The sequence below is a fragment of the Phaethon aethereus genome (genome assembly GCF_964289735.1).
Source record: "Phaethon aethereus genome assembly, chromosome: 8".
Taxonomy (NCBI): domain Eukaryota; kingdom Metazoa; phylum Chordata; class Aves; order Phaethontiformes; family Phaethontidae; genus Phaethon; species Phaethon aethereus.
Window position 1 is genome coordinate 18,821,381 of NC_138584.1, and position 22,011 is coordinate 18,843,391.

Consider the following 22,011-nt stretch of genomic DNA (forward strand, 5'->3'; position numbering starts at 1 on the left):
AAGAAAGATCAGTCCTATACTATAACATTGGAAAATATATACAATGGGGGTGAGGAATATAAATACACATAATATTTATATTTATTATAATTACATACATTATAAAGTTATATAGTCCTTACTCTCCCTTGTGTATGTATTTTTTAATATATATTTAAAAAACAGAAGAATAAAGTAAGACCTTCTGAGAGAAAAACCACTGCAGAAGTAAATGGGGAAGATAGGCATTTTCATTTAAGGAACCTAAGATCCCATCCCCACACTCTACAGTTTTAGAGCAATTATGCACAAGGTTTGCATAAACACTTCAAAATCATCAAAAGCTGTTTTATCAAAACAGCACTTAAGTTTTACATATGTTTCAACACAAATTAGTATTCAGAATTAAACAGCAAGTTGACAAAAAAAAGGATGTCAGCTGTCATTTTAAACTCTAACCGGATATAGAGAGAGAATGGACGTAAAGGAAAGCAGACAAAGACTGGGCCAAAATGATAGATAGCTTCTTTCCAACTACTTTTTGTAATTTAATTATCTTATTAATTCTCTGACTGCCCTAGACTCCTAGCTACTCATGATGAATTTTATCACTACCAAAAAGCTTGAGTAATAATTATTATAGCAGTAATATTATTGGAACCATGATGACACAAGGATATTGCAAACTAAGGACAACAATAATACACTGAATACTAGAGACAATAAGAAGACATGCAGATGTAGTTGGGCTTCCTGCAGACACATTTGCAAACAATCCCTCTATGGTGAAAATAGGCACTTAATTTATAGCCATAAAAAGCTAAATTACAGCAATGAATTAATTGCTTGGGAACATACAGGCACTCAATATGAAGCCAGACCCTGACACTTAAGGGCACATCCCGCAATAACACTGATGTCCTGATAGTCAGCATATTCCTGACACAAAAACATCTATATGCAACATGCATGCTTCTATATATATCGAGAATTTATACCTTTAGTGAACTGCCTGGGCATACCAACTATAATCAGCACTAGCAGTATTTTTAATATAGACAATTACTGATAGGAATGACAAATGGAGGGACTTCAGTTCTCCAAAACTCAAAAGGTCAAGTAGAGAGGATTTGGGGCGTGAATAAAGAACCAACCGACCCAATTTTGGGAATGAAAGGGGTTGGCTTTCTCTTCTAAGCAACTGAAGATTTCTCTGAATGCCTCCTTTCCCAAGATGCTGGGCTTTGAACACAACAACTTCACGGGGCCACAAGTTTTTGGTGGAGTGGGCAAACCCAACAGAATTGATGGGCTTGAGCATGACAAGAAGCCAAGGGTTTGAATAAGATACTGCCTGTCCCCCATCCAGATAACGAGTAGGACAGATTGCAGTTAAGAGTCTGTACATATTTATGAAAGGCTGCAGCCAGCTGGCCAAATTTCAGATGCCTCTCTCAACACTGGACTCCTTTTACTCAGTCTTTTATCTTTTATTTCTGGTTGAAAAAATAATGCAAATACACGTAACAGTTCAGCTATTTTTCTAGAGCGTGGCACTTTCATTATGCTTGCTAGGCTAGTATTTCAGACATGTAAAAAGATAAATAGCACCACATTTCAAGAAAAGCACTTACCACTATTTTAATACTGCTTTGACAAGGTTTAAATACACTTCGGATAGGTGACAAAAACTACAGATTGCACACAGTTACACAAAAAGGCTATCTTTTGACCCAATTAAGTGATAATACGCGGAGGATTCTATCTCAAAAGCCATCTATTTCCTAAAGAGGAGCAAGAATTCAAGGGAAGGCATTCATTATTAGAAGACAAGTCTGGCCAGAATAAGTCTAACAGTGAGTGACTCATGGCTGCCAGTCAGTTAGATATGGAAAAAACTTGTTCATGAACTGTTCAAATGTCCCTAACTTCAACAGCCGGGGGCAATAAAAAGCTGTGCAAAAAAAGAATCCAGATGCAAATAAGTCAGTTTTCTGAAATAAGGCAGAAAATAAATCCCTAAGATTTATTTCACTTCAGATGTACATGATAAGCTGGAAAGCAATGATTTAACCTGTTAGACTAACTCCGAAGTTTAAGTAGTTTAGCAAGGGCTGGTTTAGGTTTTTTTCTTTTAAATAGATATACATTTTATATGTGTTTATACACACACACACATATACATATATAAAATGCACGACCAGTCAATTGTAATTTAGTGGAGTATTTGGGGGTCTCTGGTTTTCTTAGGGTTTTGCTGTGTTTTAAACCAGTTCTTTTGATAATAATCTCCAATCATTCAATTTCAAAGGCACATTGCAGACCTGAAAATTTTAGTTACTTTCTCCATGATCAGAAGTAGAAAATGGACAAGAAAAACAAAGGGTTTGCCATAGCGTCATTGTTTTTGTTGCTTTATCACAGAGTAAATGAAGGCATTAAAAGTAACTTTTTCTGATTTCTAGTAGTGCTAACACTTTTACAGTGCCAAGCACATTACTGAAACCTGCTAGGTATTTCATTTCCTTTGTAGAAAAACAATTATATGTAAGAACAGGATGTAGAACTCCTTTAAAGACTTTCTCTGGAGTTTCTCAGCCTTAAACTAATTCCCTACCTCATGGCTACCATTACCAAATCTGTAATATTGCATTAATTCACAAAGAAGATGATCATGGCACTTCCATTTCTTTGGCCGACCAACAAGCTGTTTCTGCCCTAAACATCTATTGTAATTGTGACTCTCTTCCAGCATTTCCCTGGAGAATGGTATTGGAAGTCTTTGTGCTCTTCAACTTAAATTTGTGTGTTAAAAGGTAACATACATAGATACGTACTGGCCCAAACCTGACCTCTTCCAATGGAGAATCTGGAAAGATGCAGTGCCTAGCTTCATGATTACCTCATCCGCTGCAGTATGTGGCTGGAGGGACTGGAGGTGTACACTTCGTCTGATTTCTGAAGTCCATTTCATCTCTCAGAACTGCCCTCAAAATATCTCTAACAAAAATATCCCTTTGCCAGATTAACTCTTCAGAACAGCACCTGCTAGGAGAAGTGAAGGCACAGCTCTCACCACATCACTAATTCTCAAACCTATTTCACTAAAAGCACAAGGCCTGCAAACTAGGTACAACAATATCAAAGTTTCTCATGTACAGCCTTCCAGAAGAGGAAAGAAATTTTAAAAAGTTATTTCCACTGTTGGAAACAGATGTTGGAGTGCCAGCAAAAAAGGGTGAGATCAAGCCTCAAAGCCCGTTAGCAAGTCTGAACTGTCTTGGTATGTACTTGGGAATGTGCATAGTTCTGCATTAGTCAAAACTCAGATTACTGATTTCATAGAAAATGTAACAGCAGCAGCTGCAACAATTATTCGCCCAAAAAGCTATAAATAAATACAAAATCACAAACAACAACATAATAAATAAATAAAATAAAATTCACACAATTGCTCTATATCATGCTTTGCAATGGGAAGTACAAGCATACTATGGAGTAGTTTAAAATCTATCCTGAAAGCATCTGGAATGACGGGGGGCATGGTGAACGGGAATGGCAAGGGGGAACTAAATGAAAAAGTATGATAGAACCAGCAAGGCAAAGTGGAAGAATGTTTCACTGGCTGGAGATATATCGAGGAAGCAGCATTAAAACTCTTATTTCAGGAACCCCGGTACACAGGAAAACAGCTTGTGAAAGAATGCCTTGGGCTACTCAGCAGAAAATAATAACTACTGAGCAACAGAGCTATATTTAAAAGAAATGCTAGTAAATTATTTGCATAGCTGTGTGCAGCCAGAACTGCCAACAATCACAAACTACTCTTTATAAATGAAGTCCAAGTATAAATAATATACTAAGGAACCATGCATGCTATATTATGAGGGACAATTTAAGAACTTTTCTGAGGGATTTTCCAAACACATGCAACTGGCAGGCCTACTGACAGGAGATTTTTTTTCCCAAATGAAGGAAACATAAGATGCCTATTATTTCAACGTCCCCCAAAAAGTAGAAAATCTTGTATTTCTAGAGAGCATAAGGTTTAGTCATTGGGAAGTTAAATCATTTAACTCCAAAGGAACAGTGGTTTGTTAGGTACTTGCACAGTGCTTAGAAGGATATTACCCCAGAAAGGGCCACAGGCGCTAGGTAACTACCTTAAAAAAAAAAAAAAAAAAATCTGGCAATCAATCATCAATTAAATTTTCTTCCCTGGACTTAGGAAAAGAGCCTTAGCCTTTCAAATTATTCACATATTTTCAAACAAACAAACAAAAAAAGTAAAATATTAAGAATTTCTTTCAAATGACAGAATTCAAGATGCTGAATTAACAGATACGAGCAGGAAGTTTGTTTATCACTTAGCAGAAGAAATACTCACACAGTACAGCTAATCAGTGTTTCAACATGATCTGAAGCAATAATCTGAAACAGTAATAAAGTTGCTCAGTCCTTGCTCTCCCTGTTATGGTATATATCTTACCCAGACATGGACTATTTTCAAAATCCAATATGTAAGTATCACTAGACAGCTAGAAAGTAGCAGTATTACTTTACTTCCACCCCACCAAAAAGTAATCTTTCCCTATCTGCTATCCTCACCTTCTCTGATCAATGCTACAGACTCTTCCTTGAATGACGCACTGTCTTTCCCTACTCCTCTGCCCAACCTTGAGTGCTTCCAGTACTTGCTATTGTAAAATAAAATTAATTTAACAGAAAAACTAGAACACATACAAACTTCCCTCTTCTCTTCCTTTTCCCCAATAATGCATTACAAAATTTTGGGGAAGGAAGAAAAGAGATGGCTGGATTACTTCCAGCTGGATCAGTTTTTTGATCCAACTCACCACGAACACTAATGGCAATGCAGGAGATGGCATGGTACATGTTTAATGTTAGGTCACTCTAAACCAGAGGCAGAGCTGCACCCACCTGGCTTCCAAAAACCAAAGGGGATGGTCAGACATTATTTCTGTTTCAGGAATGACAGTGCAAGCCTCAACATTTGCCTTTCACATGCAATATTCTCTATTAGGGCTGTGCATTCCTAAAGCTAATGTGCAAATACCTACACCAGGCTTAAATAAAAACATTAAAATTCTGACTGGCAACTAGAGACAGCTTAGTCTGGAGAGAATGTCAATTTAGCTGCCCTTACATGTAAACTTGAAAATAATACAGAAGATTAATGGCTATATGTACAAATCTCACCAAAAAAGTACTTGAAACTGGGTACCGACTGGACTCTGCTTGTGATCTCACCACTACAAACTATTTGTAAAGAGCTTAAGAAGTCCAGAAGCTGCACAGAAGTTACAATGAATATTACTATTTTCTTTATTTTTTTAATTAGAGAGTTGTCTTTCATATAATGAAGAAACCCACAAGTTTACAAATACCTTTAAAAATTATATTAGGATCATAACAACCTCATCACAGAGAAAAAAGCAGCATCAGTATTTGTGATGGTCATTTGCTTCTATCTCCTGTACTTTTAAACTTAAAAAAAGAGAAGTTTGCCAGGGTGACTGGGTTTTACCTATATAAAGGCTTAAAGGAAGAAAGAAATTCCCATTCATTTTTTACCCAGAAAGATGCTCCAATTTCATGTTATAGGTAAGATATTTTAAGACGTTGAACTGAAATTAGCCCCCCACAATCGCTCAGTTCAGAAACAAGATCGCTCCTATGTGAGGAAATTGAATGAAACATTTTCTATCGGAAAGTATGACAGAGTATTACTAGAACTGCTGGTAAGATTGCAGAATTATTTTATTTGCTACCAAATCTGAAGTCATTCAGTTTTCCTAATCATAGCCTAATTCTTACAACTACTTTCCAAGATGACAGATTATCATCTGACATATCAACACAAACCATAGCACAGTTAAAAACCCAGTGCCCAAACAATATGCAATGCTACTTCTAACATAAAGCACCCACTGAAACGCAACTGAAAGACCAAAAGAACTACTTTGTCATTATCATCAAATCATAGTGTCACTGCCTCTTCACACACGCCCCATTCTTTGGCGGAGCAGGGAGGACAGGAAGAAAGACTGGAGTTCAAGTGCATTAGGCCAACTAATTAGTTTGTTCGGAGTAAACCATTCTCAATATCAGAGCTCAGTAGAAATATCACCAACCATGATGGTAAAAAAATTCTGTAATGAAACCTTAACATTTGTTAGTCATAAAATACATACCAAACATGTAAAAAAGGAGACATTCAGCCAGCTAGAAGCTTTTTAACAGAATGCACTCTCACATTAAATAAAACAGATCCCAAGTTCAAAGCTGTTGCAGAAAGCCCTTTTTCCCCTCCTTACACAGGTTTCAGAGAATCACTAGCAAGTTGCTCACAAAGCAAATCTTTCCATCATACTTTTAACAAACTTTACAGTAGTTTTCCCTTCTCCGTAAGAAATAAAATCAGCAGAACATAGTAATTAAATTTTTGTCCCAAAGCAGTATGTACTTTGTATTTTAATCCTCTAAATATGCAACTTAATCACGCCCATTGCATATATATTAAGGAGGAAGAGGAAGTTTTACCAGCAAAATTATTTATTCGCACATGCATTATGTTAATGTTTTCATGCCAGGAGGTAGATTTCCCTAAACTTGTCGGCAACAGAGGCACTGAAGCTACTGGTACCAACCAGTTTAAAAGAGACAGACGCAAAATTCCACTGAACCTTGAGCACTATCGTATGATCTGCTTGAATTATCTTCCAATTTAATTCATTTTCTTCTTCAAATTTTTGTTTACAGTTATTAAGACACTGCAAAAATTATGCCTCGATGATAACTGGTACAAACTTTCAGTTGAAAAATACGCAAAGTAAGAGTGTGCCGTAACTCAAGCAATCAACCACTTCTACTTCCAGGGTCCTAATCTCGAATATGCAGTTCCTAATCTCTAATATTCCAGTTTATTTCAGGAAAAGAAATGCTGCAAAATAAAATCCCAATGGCATTCATACAGCTTAACATTAAGATACGCTGACTCTCGCTCTGTTACAAGCTCGCTGTTAAACTTCCCATGTCACTCAAAGTCCATTTCTAATTTTAACACCAGTAGGAACATGACATGTGCACTTTTTTTCCTACAGACTCGAAGTGTTCTTAGTCTAAATATCTTAGTATAGTCAAATAATATGAGAAAACAAATCAACAATGCTTGTAAACCAGCCCTTGCACTTGTATACACCAGAAGTCTCAGTGCTCTGTTTCTACAACTCTTAGGCACCACAAGCTTAATTCAGAATGGTAGTTTTTCACATCCCTGAGACCCTTAATTAAAAAATGTAAAATCTATATGAGATCTGCAGCCTTATGCACAACAAAGTAATAAAATGTTACCTACCAGGCAGATACTACTCTGAAAAGGTCTTTTCAAGGCAGGAAAAGCAGAAGAAATCTTACACAAGAGTTTTCAAGTCCATCATTATTCTGTTTAACTACAGCTCAGCGACAGTCTAGGAGATCAGTAACTACACTCAGTAAACTGCAGAAAACAACATCTTACATTCAATGAGAGTAAAACAAATTAGCCATTTGTCATTAAGAACGACGTCTTCAGCTTTTTTGTCTGTTTTTTGTTTTGTTTTGTTTTTTTACACTGAGTTTTCCTTTACAATGCCAACCCTTAGTAAAACGTCTGAGTGGAAATTAAACGTGAGGAAGACGGTAATTCGTAGCAGCAGCAGCAGACTAGACTCACTTTCGGAATCACTCCTGCTTTCCCTCTCCCGGCCCAGGCGCCTGTCAGGAGGCACACGCAGGCCAGCCACTGCTCCGAATAGCTGTGAACATCGCTGCTCTTTCAAGAAAGCCCATTTAGACACACTACAGAAACATTTATCTTTCCAACACCGATCTCTCCTAGGTCTCACGATCTCTCAAAACACACACACTGATGAACTCAAAGGCCAAGGCTGCTGCCTCCGCTGTTGGCAGCCCCTTGCAGCGTCCCCGGACCGTATTGATCCGGTCCTGTATCATTCCGGGCATGTGAACACGAATCAGACGGGGTCAGCAGCCGGGCGGCACACCGAGGCGGGGAGAGGCCGGCCGCCAACCCTCCGCTCTCCCGCCGCCGGCCCGCTTGCCCGCGCAGCCGCCTCCCCGCCTGCCTGCCCGCGCCCGGCCCCGGCCCCCGGCCCGGCCCGTTCCGCCTCAGGCCCCCAGCCGCGCCCCGCCGCCGCTCACCCAGCTTGCCGCGGGACTCCTCCAGCTTCTGGATCTGGTTCTCCAGGAAAAGCACGGCCACCCCGAAGACCAGCACCGCCAGCAGCTGCAACTTGGGCGGCAGCATAATCCTGAGCAGCCCCATGAGCAGCAGCAGCAGCGCCGCCCGCCCGGGATCACGACATAACGCGGGGCCCGGCCGCGGAGGCCGGCGGGAGCCGCCGCCGCCGCAGGGACGGGGCGAGCGAGGGGAGCCGAAGGGAGCGCGGCTGGGGGCGCGCGACAGGGCCCGCCGCTGCTCTCACATCGCCCCGCAGACTGCCCGCCCGCCGCCCCCCGCACCCGTCACCAACCGCCGCGCGGCGGCCACCAGCGCGCCCCTCCCCCGCCTGCGTGCGCTGCTCAGCAACCGAACGCCCAACTGCGCGCCCGCCCCCCGCCGCCGCCGCCGCCGATTCCCGGCGGCGAGACCCGCCCCCGCCGCGTCCGCCATTGGGCGGTACTACCGCTACCCCGCCTCTCCTGCAACTGGATTGGTTCCGCTCAGACGGACCCCCCCGTGGGCGGGGCGTCGACTCATCGTCCTCCTCGCTCAGCTCTAAGCTGCCGGACTGGGGAAATGTCCCGCCTACATGCGACCCTTCGTGATTGGGAGGTCCTTCTTGAAGTCCCTCCCATCTGCTCACTCTCATTGGGCACAAGACACAGCGGCATTTGGGAAAGGCAGAATAATATTGGTCAGACCGGCTATCAGTCGGCGGGGCTAGGGGCCTATATACAGGTTGGCAGTAACTCCCTGGAACGAGAAAGGACTTTGTTCAGGGTTGTTTCTGCAGTGCCCGACTAAGGCGGTGGAGTGGCATCTCCTGTAGCCTCTCTGTGAAGCGCTAATCTGAACAGACAAAAATAGCTTTGCTTTATACTTCTCAAAGAGGTTCTGGGTCAGCTGTTTCTGCTTGTGGTGCCGGGCGTTAGGCGCAAGTCTAATCTCTTTCGTATCAGGCACTGTGTTGGGCATCCGCTATGGGTGAGGTCCTTCAGCGGCCTCCTGGCGACGCTGGCAGGAGCGTTCCGGCACCAAGATGGCGGCGGCCGCCGAGTTAACGACCCTGGCGCGTTGCTGGTTCTGGTTGCTAGTGGGGCTGCAGGCGGTGAGAAGCCGTTGTGGTTTATTCGCGCTCGGGCTGAGTGCGGCTGCGGTTTCCTAAGGGAGTGTGTAAGGCGGGATGGGGCGGGAGCGAGACGTGTCCCATAGTGGGAGGTGGAGGCAGCGGGCCTTGCCCTGCCTATCCTATGCCCGAGGCGTCGTCCCTCTCCTGCCTCTGTGGCCGTCTCTTTTGCTCTCTTTGTCGGAGGCTGTTATCTGCTGCTGCCTTACTGCTCCAGACTTCGAGGGCCGCGTTTTGAAGCGTGAGCACCCCTCCGTCTTGTTCCTCGCCTCGGCCCCGGTTTGCCTTATGAGCTGGGAAAACGTGGCGATCGCTGCGGGTGTTGCAGTGACTCTTGAAATACATTTACAGGCTTCTTAGCCCCTTTTTTTATGGAACTTATGTGTTGTTATGAATCTCGTGACCCGGGTTGTCCTTAGTTACAAAATTAAGAATGGGTTTGCAAAGTGAAGCTAGGTGGCTTTTGATTTCTAACTGAAGGCTGTCCTGTGAAGGCTGGCCGTCAAGATTTTCCAGGCAGGACAGCTTTCTCTGTTTTAGTGCACCTGATGCCCTTGAAGTTCTCACCCAGCTGTGGTACAGAGACATGAGGTTATACAAAAGACCTGTTCCAGTGTTTCTAATATCTATTAAGCACTTCCTAAAGCAGCTTGTATTGATGCTGCATTTGCTTTAATTATCTAAATTACCTAATTAGCTTTCACATTATCTAATGCGAAAGCAAAGCAGTCGTATAATGTGTATTTGTAGTCAAAGCTTTAAAGGAGAGCATGCAGCGGAAATGAGGCACATCGCTGGCTAAATAGCTGAAATTATCTTGTTCTGATGGGAAATTAGCTTCTGAAGTGTGAGGGTTCTTTTCTAATCCTAAACAGAAACATTTATTATAATTAGTATACTTATTATTTCAGGATAGTACAACAGTTACAGTACTAAAAATTGAGGGAAAATATTAGGGAGAGCCAGTTTCTTCCCCCCTGCCTTTTTTTTTCCCCTCTTCTCCCTCCCTGTGGTTTTATTCTGAAGCTGTTTTGAGCTTCTTGTGTAACCAGAACTACTTCACTGAGGAATTCTGTTGTAATGGAGACTTTACTTGCTTTCATACAGTTTTTTGGTTGATTCTGCTGCTCAAAAAGCCAGAGTATTGACTCTATATATGTATCTGCTGGGGAAAGGTGTGAGCAGCATTGCTGGTGGAAGCAACACGACAATGCCAGTAATACCATTTTTACTCCCAGGTGAACAGATACAAAAGTGAGGAAAAGATGACATTTTAAAGCATAAAAGGGCTGGATGGCAAGCAGCAAGGTGCCAGAAAACTGTTTTAGCTACCATCATCATCATTAATTTAATAAGTGAACAGTAATTAAAGTGTAGCTTTGGCAGTGTTTGGCATCCTCCTTAGATTTTCTACACTACTGTGGTGGCGTTATATTTCTTATTGCCAGTATCCCCCCGAAAGGATAAATAATAGACTGCTCCAGTAGAATAGGGTTCCATTTTTGCTTCCATGCTGTCACATATAGATATTACTTTAGCAATGTCCTGTAGGAAGAAGAAAAATAGCTTTCTGCCTGACAGAATAGTAATTTCAAAATAACTTTGCATATATCAACTTTTGTGTTTGTGCTTTAACTTTTTTTTTAGCAGATACAGAGAAACAGAATAATGAGGCACCTAATATATTTTCTACCAATTCCTAATCCATAACACTTACTATCTATCACATCAGTGACATGTCTTTGGTTATAGGTTGGCCAGTTCAGGGGAGGAAATGGGATTTGTCTCTACCTTACTCGGGTATGCTGTATATATTAAATGATGGGTAAATGTGAAGAGAGGTCTGATTTGCTGAAGGACAAACTTAGTTTTTCCTCTGTATTTTTATGTTTGGCCCAGCATAATTCTTCTGACTCTTGGTCTGTCATCATCCAGTCCAGTTTGCTGTTATCATCTCTATCTTTTCTGAACACAGAGATGCTTGCCAATTATTTTGTTGGTGTTCTAGATGTTGTGGGTTTTGCCCAAGGTCTTTCACCCAGACTGAGAAGCATCTGGGAAAACTGTCTCCTTTCTCTCCTTTCTTATTTTCCTGTCTCACTTCCCACTCCTTGCCCAGCATATAGCTGGAAGGAAGGGTTTTAAGATAGGGTCTGAGAAATCCCTCTGTAGGGAAGTAGGAATGGTAAAACAAAACCAAAATATCATGTAAGTGCTGGAATAGTTGGTAAAATTGTTTTTGCTCTTCATTAAAAACAGAAGTGGTGTTTTACATAGAAGCTATGTAATTGAGTTGCCTATTTTAATGTATTACTAAAGTCGGAATTGCAGGTTTGTATCTACACTTCCACTTTTAGTATGTGATTTTTCCTGTAACATTAATGCAGACATGAATTAAAATCCTACTTGTATACTCTGTTGAGCAGTTTGGTCCATTTCATCGCTGGCTGTGCTTTTCCCAAGCTTAGCTGTTATACCTATTTTCCAGTGTGTTTTTGGTGATACGTAATTTACTGAAATTGTTTTGAAAGAGCAGGCTTTAGAGAGCTGTAGCCAGGTGCATTTAAGGTGATTCATTATGTTTAGTGTTTTCTTAATTTGGAGCTAACAATAGGAAAACAGTAGAGTTGTCAGAAGTGTGTATAAATGAACTTTGGCAGGTTTGATACCTTGAACTATACATATTATGAGTGTCTAGAATTCACTATCAGTTCAAGACCATCCTTCAAAATAAGGTGGTGTTTTGCACTTATGGGTAGGCCATTAGAGGTTACTGTAAAACAGTCACAAGAGACTCAGTTGTTCTTCCTAATCATTAAAGCTTTTAAAATATTCCTTTTTTAATTTAGTACTAAAGTATAACATTGTATTGACTTTCAGATAAGTGTATATGGAGCACAGTTGTCATCAGAAGCTTGCAGAGAGCTGGGCTTCTCCAGTAACTTGCTGTGCAGTTCTTGCAACCTTCTTGGACAGTTCAATCTGAATCAGTTGGATCCGTTCTGCAGGCAGTGCTGCCAAGAAGAAGCTCAGTTGGAAACTAGAAAGGTGGGTTTTGGACCAAATCCTTTGTGGAATAATTTAACGTGTTATGTTTATGAAACTTTTCATTCTAAAAATATATGAGAATCTGGATTATAATCTGAAGAAGAAAATGCAATGTTTCTTGATAGCCCAATATATATAGGGTCTTGATTTGCAGACTTGCCATAGTGCTCTAAAATAATGTCCTTGTATGAGCAGAGGAACCTTTGGCTCTGTGGCAGCCCGTCTCTAGTGTGAAGTGACTAATGGAAGCTACGTCCAGCTTCTTTAAATTGAAAGATGTGTAGGATTTGAGAGGGGGTGGGGGGAAAGAGGATGAGGAAACTGGTGTTCTTGATTGAAGCTATTGCTTGGTCATTGACCAAGTGTAATGTCCAGGATAGTTCAGTTCAGTGCATGGGAACAAAAGGCTGGTACAGCTGTCAGGTCAACTCCTGAAGTGGCACAAACCTGACAGAAGCAGGGCTGCTCAACTCCATTCTGCAGCAGCGAGAACAGCTAGATTCTAACAGCTCGAATTACTGGGAATGATCTTGCTCAGAGCCCATGCTGTGCTTCAGTCAGGCTAAGGCAAAACCTTTCCTTTATCTGTAGTAAATAAGTACCTGTCTTGCTTAAGGTACATCAGCAAGGAAGAATTTTTAGAGCCCTTGAAGAGAATACATGCTTTCAAATATGTTGTTATTTAGGAGTACTCTAGAATACATGGAAGACCAATCAATTATAAGGAAAGTAGAGACTTCAAGGGGAAGAAGAGATGCTGAAATTATTTTTAAAGGCTGGGAGATAGCTAAATAACTGACAACATTGAATTAATGAAGAAATCTAGCAGGTTTCTCCTGTCAGTTAAATTCACCATAATATTTAAGGTCTGCCTAAAATTTTTAACAAAGTAACTGATTACAGTGTTAGTTACAATATTATTAAATATCAAGAAGCAAGTGTTTGGAATTTGCAGAGTATTAATTATTAGTTCATTAATATTGAGAGACTAAGGTAAGAGGTAAGACTGTAAATTGTGCTGTTTCATATAATGACAAAAGAATGCTTGCAGTAATATTTCAGTACAATCCTTATGGGACTTGATATCTAAGACTTTCTCTCTGCTGGATATATGAATCTTATAAAGGAAAGTTTGTTGATCTGGAAAACAGTTCTTACATATATATATATACACACATATCTATACATATACAAACACACATATAAAAGCTGGAAAGTTTCAGAATAAAATCTAATTAAATGTACTAAAAGGGAATGGAAAAATAGGAAGGGATCTCCAACTGTACTGTGGTTGTGTACCACAACCAGTAACACTTGCAGTGGCAGCAGCAAGGCTTCCTGTCCTCACAATAAGGAGTGGATGCTTTTATTCAGATAATATTCTTGCACTTTTGCCTCAGTGTGCATAAGATGTAGCACAAGTTCTTGTGGAGCAGGATAATTTCTGTGGTCATTTGTTGTGAAAATAAACTAAAGGAGTTATGTTGCATTTCTGTCAGTCTGACTTCTTGGGGGGGGTGGGCGGGGAACCAGTCTTTTATCAATTTATCAGTAGTTTACTCTAGGATGTAACTTAGTTTGCACTGTAAAAATTGCATTAATAAAAGTTGTATCAAACAACAGAATTTGAATCAATAGGTGTTTTTCTGATTATACTGAATCAGACCTAGATTTCACAGTGTGGATAATAACACTTTTTGTGTAAGACTAATAAAATACCCTTTTGTGGTCAGGGCTTTACATTATAAATATTGGTAGTCTCAAAACTTTTTCTATTTTAGTCATGCTGAATGTAGCAGAACAAATAGCGTAGAGCTGGGCAAGGTCTCAAGGCTGTTTTAAAAACCCCTTCACAGTGAACCAGCAGGTGTTGTATATTCATAGGAACCAAGAGATTGTATATTATAAGTTGCTTTTTTTTAAATCTATTTGTGGTTTACCCAGTTTCATTTTCTGCTTGAGCTTTGTAGTAAATATCACAGAGTCACAGAATGGTAGGGTTTGGAAGGGACCTCTGAAGATCATCTGGTCCAACCCACCTACCAAGGCAGGATCACTTAGGGCAGGTTGCACAGGAACGTGTCCAGTCGGGTTTTGAAGGTCTCCAGAGAAGGAGACTCCACAACCTCTCTGGGCAGCCTGTTCCAGTGCTCCATCACCCTCACAGTAGAGAAGTTTTTCCTCACGTTGAGGTGGAACTTCCTGTGCTGCAGTTTATGCACATTACCCCTCGTCCTATCACTGGGCACTACTGAAAAGAGACTGGCTCCATCCTCCTGACAGCATATGAACAATTTGCTACTATAGCATAATTCAGTGTACATCTTGATTATTATTTTAACTTTTCTGTGTCATTTTTGAAGAAATTTAATACAAATTATATTTGAGATTTTGAGCTAGCATGTTAAGTATCAGCTTGAATTATAGGAGTGATTATGATACTATTTTCAAGCATTTTCATGTCTGGGTTTTAATGCAGACTTTCCGTATTGTGTGTGTGAATAGAAGTTTTGGATTGTTCTAACATGATGGTTATATGGTTGAGTGCTAAGTTACAGCATCGTTTCTAATATTCTTCTGAATGCTGTTTCAGAAGGTAGATTTTCTTATATTGTTACCGCTGCCTGGAAGTGTATATTTCAGATTTGCTGATTGACTGTGGCTTTTTTTTAAAACTTGTAGAGTTTGAAGACTAGCCAGTAGAAAGTTAGTGTTGGGAGAAAGGACCATGAATATTAACAGATTGTGTTCAGAATCATCACACTTTGGATTGACTTGGGTTTAAATACAGTCCTGGTTGTAATTTTTAATTTTTATGCAAGAGCAAAAACTTAAGCTCAATCTAATCTATAGTAGCTTCTTGCTGAAGTAGTATTTTCATGACATGCGTGCAGAATGGAAAAACTGAATGCTACATTTTTCCCTTTTCCTTGTTTTTTTAGGTTACTGTAGAAATCTTCTTTCTAAGGAGAATTTAATAGTCAAGAGTGAATGGATGTTGAAAGTCTTAAAAGTGTGTTTTTCTTACCCTCTTGCTTGTAGAATTTTTAAATTTTACTCTAAAAACCTGCATCTAGATGCAAGACGTCTGACTTGCTGATTAGGCACCTTATATGTTGCTGAGTTGCAGAGCAGTGGTGCTCTGGGCTTTGCTAATGCCATGACTACATGCTTGAACATCCTGAAAGTACAGGCATTTTTTCTTCTGAACCATGATTCCAGTACATTACCTACCGTGTTCATTATGTGAGCAGATACTTGTTCCCATCATGTGACACAGCATGTTGGTAGTCTGTGCTGCAAAGGGACTTGCAAATTATTAAGATTCCAGGACAGACTTCGGGATTTTAAGTTTATTCTCCTTATAAGTATGTGGCAAGTGTTAGAAATGGAGAAAGCAAGAGTTAGTTTACTGCATGACTTGCACCTGAGTTTTAAATGAGAATTTAAAATTAAAGATAAGGGGATAGCATGTGCATCTCAGAATTTTTATGTATCATTGCTACTTTCACAAATGATCTGTGAAGTATGCCCAGTCCTAAAAATATTTTGTGCTGCATTGCATCAGTGGAACCTCAAATGAGATGTTTACGTTCTTCAAGTGTTTCATATCCTTGAAAGATGTTTATTAATCCTGGTCTTGTTATTGGTCCAGTATTATGTGAATTGACCTTGCGGAAAGTAGCTGTGAGGTACTCTTGTTACCCAGTATGTCTTGCTCTTAACTTCTGCTGACACCTGTCCAGTGAAATATTTTAATTACTTCATAATTGTACTGTGGGTAAAACAAAAACATTGTTTTGGTTATTTGCTCCTCTTCTAGAGATTTTTGTATTCACTTTCAGACTAATTCAGAAGCTAGCTTAAACAGTATTGCTTTAGACAGCTGCAAATTTTAAGCCTCAGTCTGTCAGATGCAGAGTACTGCTGGTGTGTAAAATGTAGAAGGATGAAATGGAGGTGAAGCTAACTGTGTGTGAAATTGTAGTAGCAGGAGAGATTGTCCATATTTTTCAGTAGCTGAAAATAGCTGCACTCCATCTGCAGCTTCACTTATGCTGTGTGATCATTTCAGACATAGCTACAAGCAAATTCCATTAATTGTGTATTATAATCTAAGATTTATCTCAACAATATATGCGTGTCAAAATCTGAATTTTAAGAATTAACTCTATGATAAAATTTGCAATACATTACATTTCACAAGTTGCACTGTGCAGGATTGCTACAATCCTTCAAACGTCATCCATATTTCTAAACAGAACTTTGAAATATATTTTGCTAACTAAGATGTGAGCTTCAGCATTTTAAATTTCTATTGTTAAGTATTTGTCATGTTGTAATGTTATGGCTTTTGGTGAATTAGATAATGGAATGTCAAGTGTAAGCAAAAATTGGCCAGGAAATTTGAGACATGAAAATGGATAGATTAGATGGCAAATTGTCAAGGGTAACATCACACTTGTCTATCATACACCATTTCTACATAGTTTATGATTCTGATGTAAAACAAGGCAAACATAATGATACAGAAGTCTATATGCATACTTTTAGTTACATAGAGATGGGTAATAACTGCTCCACTGTACCAATCTAAGCAATACCATCTACAATTCTGAGATTTTAAGCAACTTTCTTGTGCATGTATTCAGACTTGTCAAAATATAAGCTATCAAAGCATGGTTTAATAATTTACTGGAGTATCTGGCCTCTGCATTGCTAAGATAATGAGAAATTTAGGATTATTTTTCACTGAACTTGTACTAGATTTAACAACATAACTAAAATATTTCAGAAACTTGAAATGGATTATTGTGCTGTAAGAGAGGAGGTTTCCAACTTGACGTTCTTCCTGCACCAGTAAATATAAAAGTTTCCTTTCATCTTGACATGAAAGTATTGTGAAATACTAACCTGAAATAAATGCGGGCAGCTTAAACTTTGGCTATTACTTTTTAAAAAAAATCTTAAAGCTCATCTTAAGGTTGCTTTACATTCAGATGCCCATTCTACATCCTACCTGAACCTAAAATGACTTTCAGTATTTATGACTGCTGTTTGAAAGTTAATGCAAGTCTATGGACATAACACCATAAACAGAATGGATGAGATCTTGAAAACAGTAGTATTTAGTGACCTTTAAGTATTGTTTTCTCAGCACTTTGAAAAATGCTGAAAACAGAGAATGAATTGGGGAAAAAATTCTGAGAATGGATACTAAAACACTGGAAAATGGGGAGAAAAGTCAAAGCACAGCGGAAGAAACTTTCCTAGAGTTTTATTATGGATGTGGCCAGTTGTGTAAGCATGTCTTCATTGCAGCTAGATTGATCAAAACATGTGGCAGCTAGGCATGTTGCAGACTGGTTCCCTAGTTGTTGCATTGTAATTGGTGCTGTACTTAACCAGCTACTCTGACATTTCTGCAGGAAGATCATATGTTTTCACTGCATCAAGCTGAGATTCTTTTCCTTGCAAGTCCTTGAAGGTACTTGAAATTCTGGGAAGTCATTTTAAGACATGAATGATTTGGCCTGTTTCAATGCTGCAAAACCACAGAACTTGTGGTCTGTTGAAAGCGAAGCCTTGTCTCTGACCCCTTCTTCCATATCAGCCATGTGTTTCGGCATAGTATCACAGAATTTGAGAGATTTCTCTGAGTGAAAAATACGGAGATGAGGAATGATACAGAAGAGTGAATTATACTTAATTTAGCCCATGTAATAAATAGCTCTTAATGTTCAACTTGGTCTATTCTGAAGAAAAGATGAGACTTAATTTCACTGAAAAGTAAAAAATATGCCTATACAAATTCAATTTTCTGTAGTTTATCTTATCTGTGACTCACGACAAAATTGTCACTCAGGCCTTCAAACATTATAGGGTAGGATATGAGCATGTATGCAGAAAGTGTTCCTCAGAACAGCTTATTTTAATCCTAATGGATACTATTTATTCTCCTTACGATGTAGTTTGACCATAACTTAAAACCAATTCTTTGGCTGGAGTTAGTGCTAGACCCTGCCTGGAAATGAAATACATATTTCGTGTAATACTAGTAATAAACATGTCCACTGTAACTATGACTGTGTGCTACTTTAATTAAAAATCAAATTGAAAGCTCTCTTAAAACTCCACGTTTTTACATGTGCAGACCTTTTAAATGTGCTGTTATGAATTACAAGAAGGAATAAGGTGAGTGTCTTGTTCAGACTTAATTTTTAAAACTCAAAATAGTTTACAAAACTCACAATGATTACTGAAACTAGAAAACTTGAAATGCTTTTAATGCTTTAGGCTACTCTTGTGTGACCCAATTTAGTTTCATTTTTCAGGGTTTTTTCTTTTCATTTCACTAATTAAACTGCTGCACTCAAATTACTGTTGGCTGCCTGCTTGTTCTGCCAGAGGCTTTTAATATGAATAGTTCCAATGAAGCAGTCTCATCTCTTGCTTTTTAACTTTATGGGTAAAAATAGAGAACTATTTGGAATTCATTAACATCTCAGTGGTGCAATGTAAGTGTAAGTCACATTAATATGTATATAAATTAGTTAGAATTTTAGTTTACCTGTGTCTGTTTCACAAAAACACCAGCTTTTGTTGTGTTCAATAAAATCCTTTGTTTGATTTCTTAGAAAACAGATCGTGCTTTTATGTAGCTGTACTCCTTAGTTCTAGCATGCTACATAAAAACGGTTCATTGTCATTGTTTTTACCAAGTGTGACTTTCAAAAAGAGCATAATTCAGTGACAGCATATTTTATTTAATGCTTAAGTAAATGAACGCTGTAATTAAGACTAATATGTCAAATAATCTTGTTCAAATTTTGCTTTAAACTAAAATGTATCCCAGCAGTTAACAGAGGAATAATTTTATGGGGACTATTGGTAGGGAAGTTGAGGAATTGAGATTATTGTGTTCTCTCTGAGAAAGTCTCTTATATTGTCACTTCAGAATATTATGCACAGCCATTCCTTGTACTAAAATGTGCTGAAGTGGATGTCCTTCTCAAGAACTTTACCATGTATGCTCTTTCCCTTCCTTCTGTTAATTAATGTTGACAAACAGTAGTCCTAGATAAGGAAAGTGCAGCTAGCTAGTCATGCCTAAGACGGAAAGTTACCGTCTTTTGTTTGGATCAGATTCACCAAAGGTTCATTTCTGCCAGACAAACTAAGAATAAAATACATTACCCGTCTGTAGTAGGACAAGCCTTACCTATGGAAGACCTCTTTCTAGTCTTATTGGTGAAGAAGAAGGGGTTAGGGAAATTTATAAATGTGAATTTCCTAAATGTGTGTTAAAGTTGATGTGCATCTGTGCTGGCAAATGGAATAGGTTTAGCTAATTATGACCTCCATCATCTGGATACACATCTGGATAAGATACTGGCATTTGACTCTGAAACAACTTCAAAAAGTACAAAGACTCCACATTACTTAAATGTGCAAAGTCAAATTAATAGTTGATGAGTTCCCTTCTCAGTGTTTTCTTTGCAACTGTCTTGTAAGATGCTTTCTTTTTAGTGAAAGCACACATTCTGGAGAATGAGAGATGTTACCTCTAGAGGTAAGTAGATGGTTAGATAGCAAAGTTAATTGGACAATATATTCCAAAGCTGCAACTTAAACTGTTAGCTATCTCTACTTTTTAGCTTACATAATTCTGTTCACTAGGTCCAAGTGAGAGCCTGTACATAGGAGCCCTTTTTCTGCCACCCTTCTCTATTCTACTCAGTCCCCTGCACCCAGTCAAATAAATTGGACATTCACAACACCTAATCCAGGCTACCGCTCCAGGTATCTAAAGTTTTTGGTTGCTCAGCTTCTGCATTTTCTCTCTCACCCTTGTGCCAGATGTCTTGCTCACATGACCTTACAGCAAACCCTTTCAGAGAACAAAGTTAAAAAATAGTCTGCTGGGAGTGGAAGTTGTTTTGCAGCTTTTTTGGTGGTGGTTGGATTTAAAGAGTGAAAATGTTTATATAATACTGCAATGAGGAGATTGTTTAATACCAAAACGAAAACACTTAGATGGATGACACATTTTCTGTGTGCTGAAGATTGTAATAGTAATGCACAACTGTTATGTACGTACAGAATAAAAAATTTGAATCTCAGACTCAAAACAGAACTCAATTTCTGAAGATCTCCAAGGACACAGATTCTACAACCTTTCTTAGTACATTATTTCAGTGGTTAAACACCCTCACTGACTTTTTTCACCCTTATATTCAGTTGGAATTTCCTTCCATGTAAATAAATGAGAGCTTAGATTCTGCTTCAGCTTTGTTCAGGAGAATTTGCTTCTTAATATGTAGCACTAATCACAGGAATAGCACTAATTCAGATAACTTTTTTTTTTACTGTTTGAATCCTTTGTTTCCAAAATCTTAGTTAGGCATCTCCCTTCACAGGATAATGAGTTGTGAGTGGGAGCAGTTTTTTAGTTGCTAAATTTACTGGTGACATCAGTTCTGAATGATGTGTGTGTGTAGTGACTTTATTGGCTTTCTGCATTACAGAACAGTAATTCATAACGTTCCTGGCAGAGAGGCTTCCTGGCTGCTCTCTCTTAACCCACAGATTCTTGCTCATTTTCTGTCCCCAGGGAAGGGGAAAACTAGAGTGATTTTGAAAACTTCTAACTGTCCCTACAAATACCCTGCATTCTCTCCCCTATAGAAGAAAAAATATTTTATAGTTTGTATCTCAGTGTATATTCCTTTATTTTAACTGATGTAGTTTTCTAGTAAAAGTAACAAATGAATTGCTAGTTACAAGAGTTTAGGAAAGAACCAAAGGAACTTGCACCAAAATCTTTTCTTTTACTTAATTTCTCAGAAGAACAAGTATCAATTATTAAATTGTTTTGCTTCCTGGGTGGGTGGCACACACTAAAAATTAATTTGCATGCCTTTCAAAGAAGACATCATGCACCCTACTTTAAAACAATACCAATTTGCACATACCAAGCAAATTTGGCCAATAAGAATATCTGTATTTTTCATGAATTTTCTTGGAAGTAAAGCAATAGTATGAGTTGATAGGGGCTTCTTTGGCAGATCTGCTTATATAGTAATATGAAGTAAAAGTTACAGTGAATTTTATTAAAATTGTTTGTGTCAGAAAGAGATTAGTTGGTAAATATTTAGTGGAAGATTGCCTTGTACCTGAGGCAAGTAAAAATTCCAGACTTTTAGCAGTAGTCATAAGTTGTGTTTCACTACTTGTTCTCAGAGCTTAGTGTTAATTTTTTTAAACTGTTTCATATTAGGAGAGGAGACTATGCAGATATTGGAGAGAATCCAGATACCGTAAGATAGCTATTTACCATTGTGTGACTACCTTATCAGCCTGTTTCACTGCATGTTTTAAGACATGATGGTACTAGGATTTTTTCCAGGTGATTGCAAGCAGCTGTACAAATCCCATCTGAGTGACCTTATGTAACCTGTGCATGGTCAGGCTTAGTCATTAGTTGGAAGAAACCAGTATGCAAAGTATAGGTGCTGTAGCAGTAAAATTAGGGATCATGTATTGTGTTTTACAGAACTTCTTGTCACCTTTGATCTAGCACCATTTTATTATGATCAAGGAGCAATCTCTG

The 22,011-nt window shown here is 38.9% G+C and overlaps 2 protein-coding genes across 2 annotated transcripts in view; one reads left to right on the forward strand and one right to left on the reverse strand.

The window, feature by feature from the left end:
- Window positions 1-8,326, reverse strand: part of HS2ST1 (heparan sulfate 2-O-sulfotransferase 1) — a gene marked incomplete at both ends in the record, with an annotated part of 78,230 nt that extends 69,904 nt beyond the window's left edge. Inside the window, one exon of the mRNA XM_082003182.1 lies at window positions 8,203-8,326. Within this exon, the coding sequence (XP_081859308.1) occupies window positions 8,203-8,326 (124 nt within the window). The remainder of the gene's footprint in view (window positions 1-8,202) is intronic.
- Window positions 8,327-9,263: 937 nt separating this feature from the next.
- Window positions 9,264-22,011, forward strand: part of SELENOF (selenoprotein F) — a gene marked incomplete at both ends in the record, with an annotated part of 29,564 nt that continues 16,816 nt past the window's right edge. The window contains 2 exons of the mRNA XM_082002847.1: window positions 9,264-9,332; window positions 12,231-12,398. Of these exons, the coding sequence (XP_081858973.1) occupies window positions 9,264-9,332; window positions 12,231-12,398 (237 nt within the window). The remainder of the gene's footprint in view (window positions 9,333-12,230; window positions 12,399-22,011) is intronic.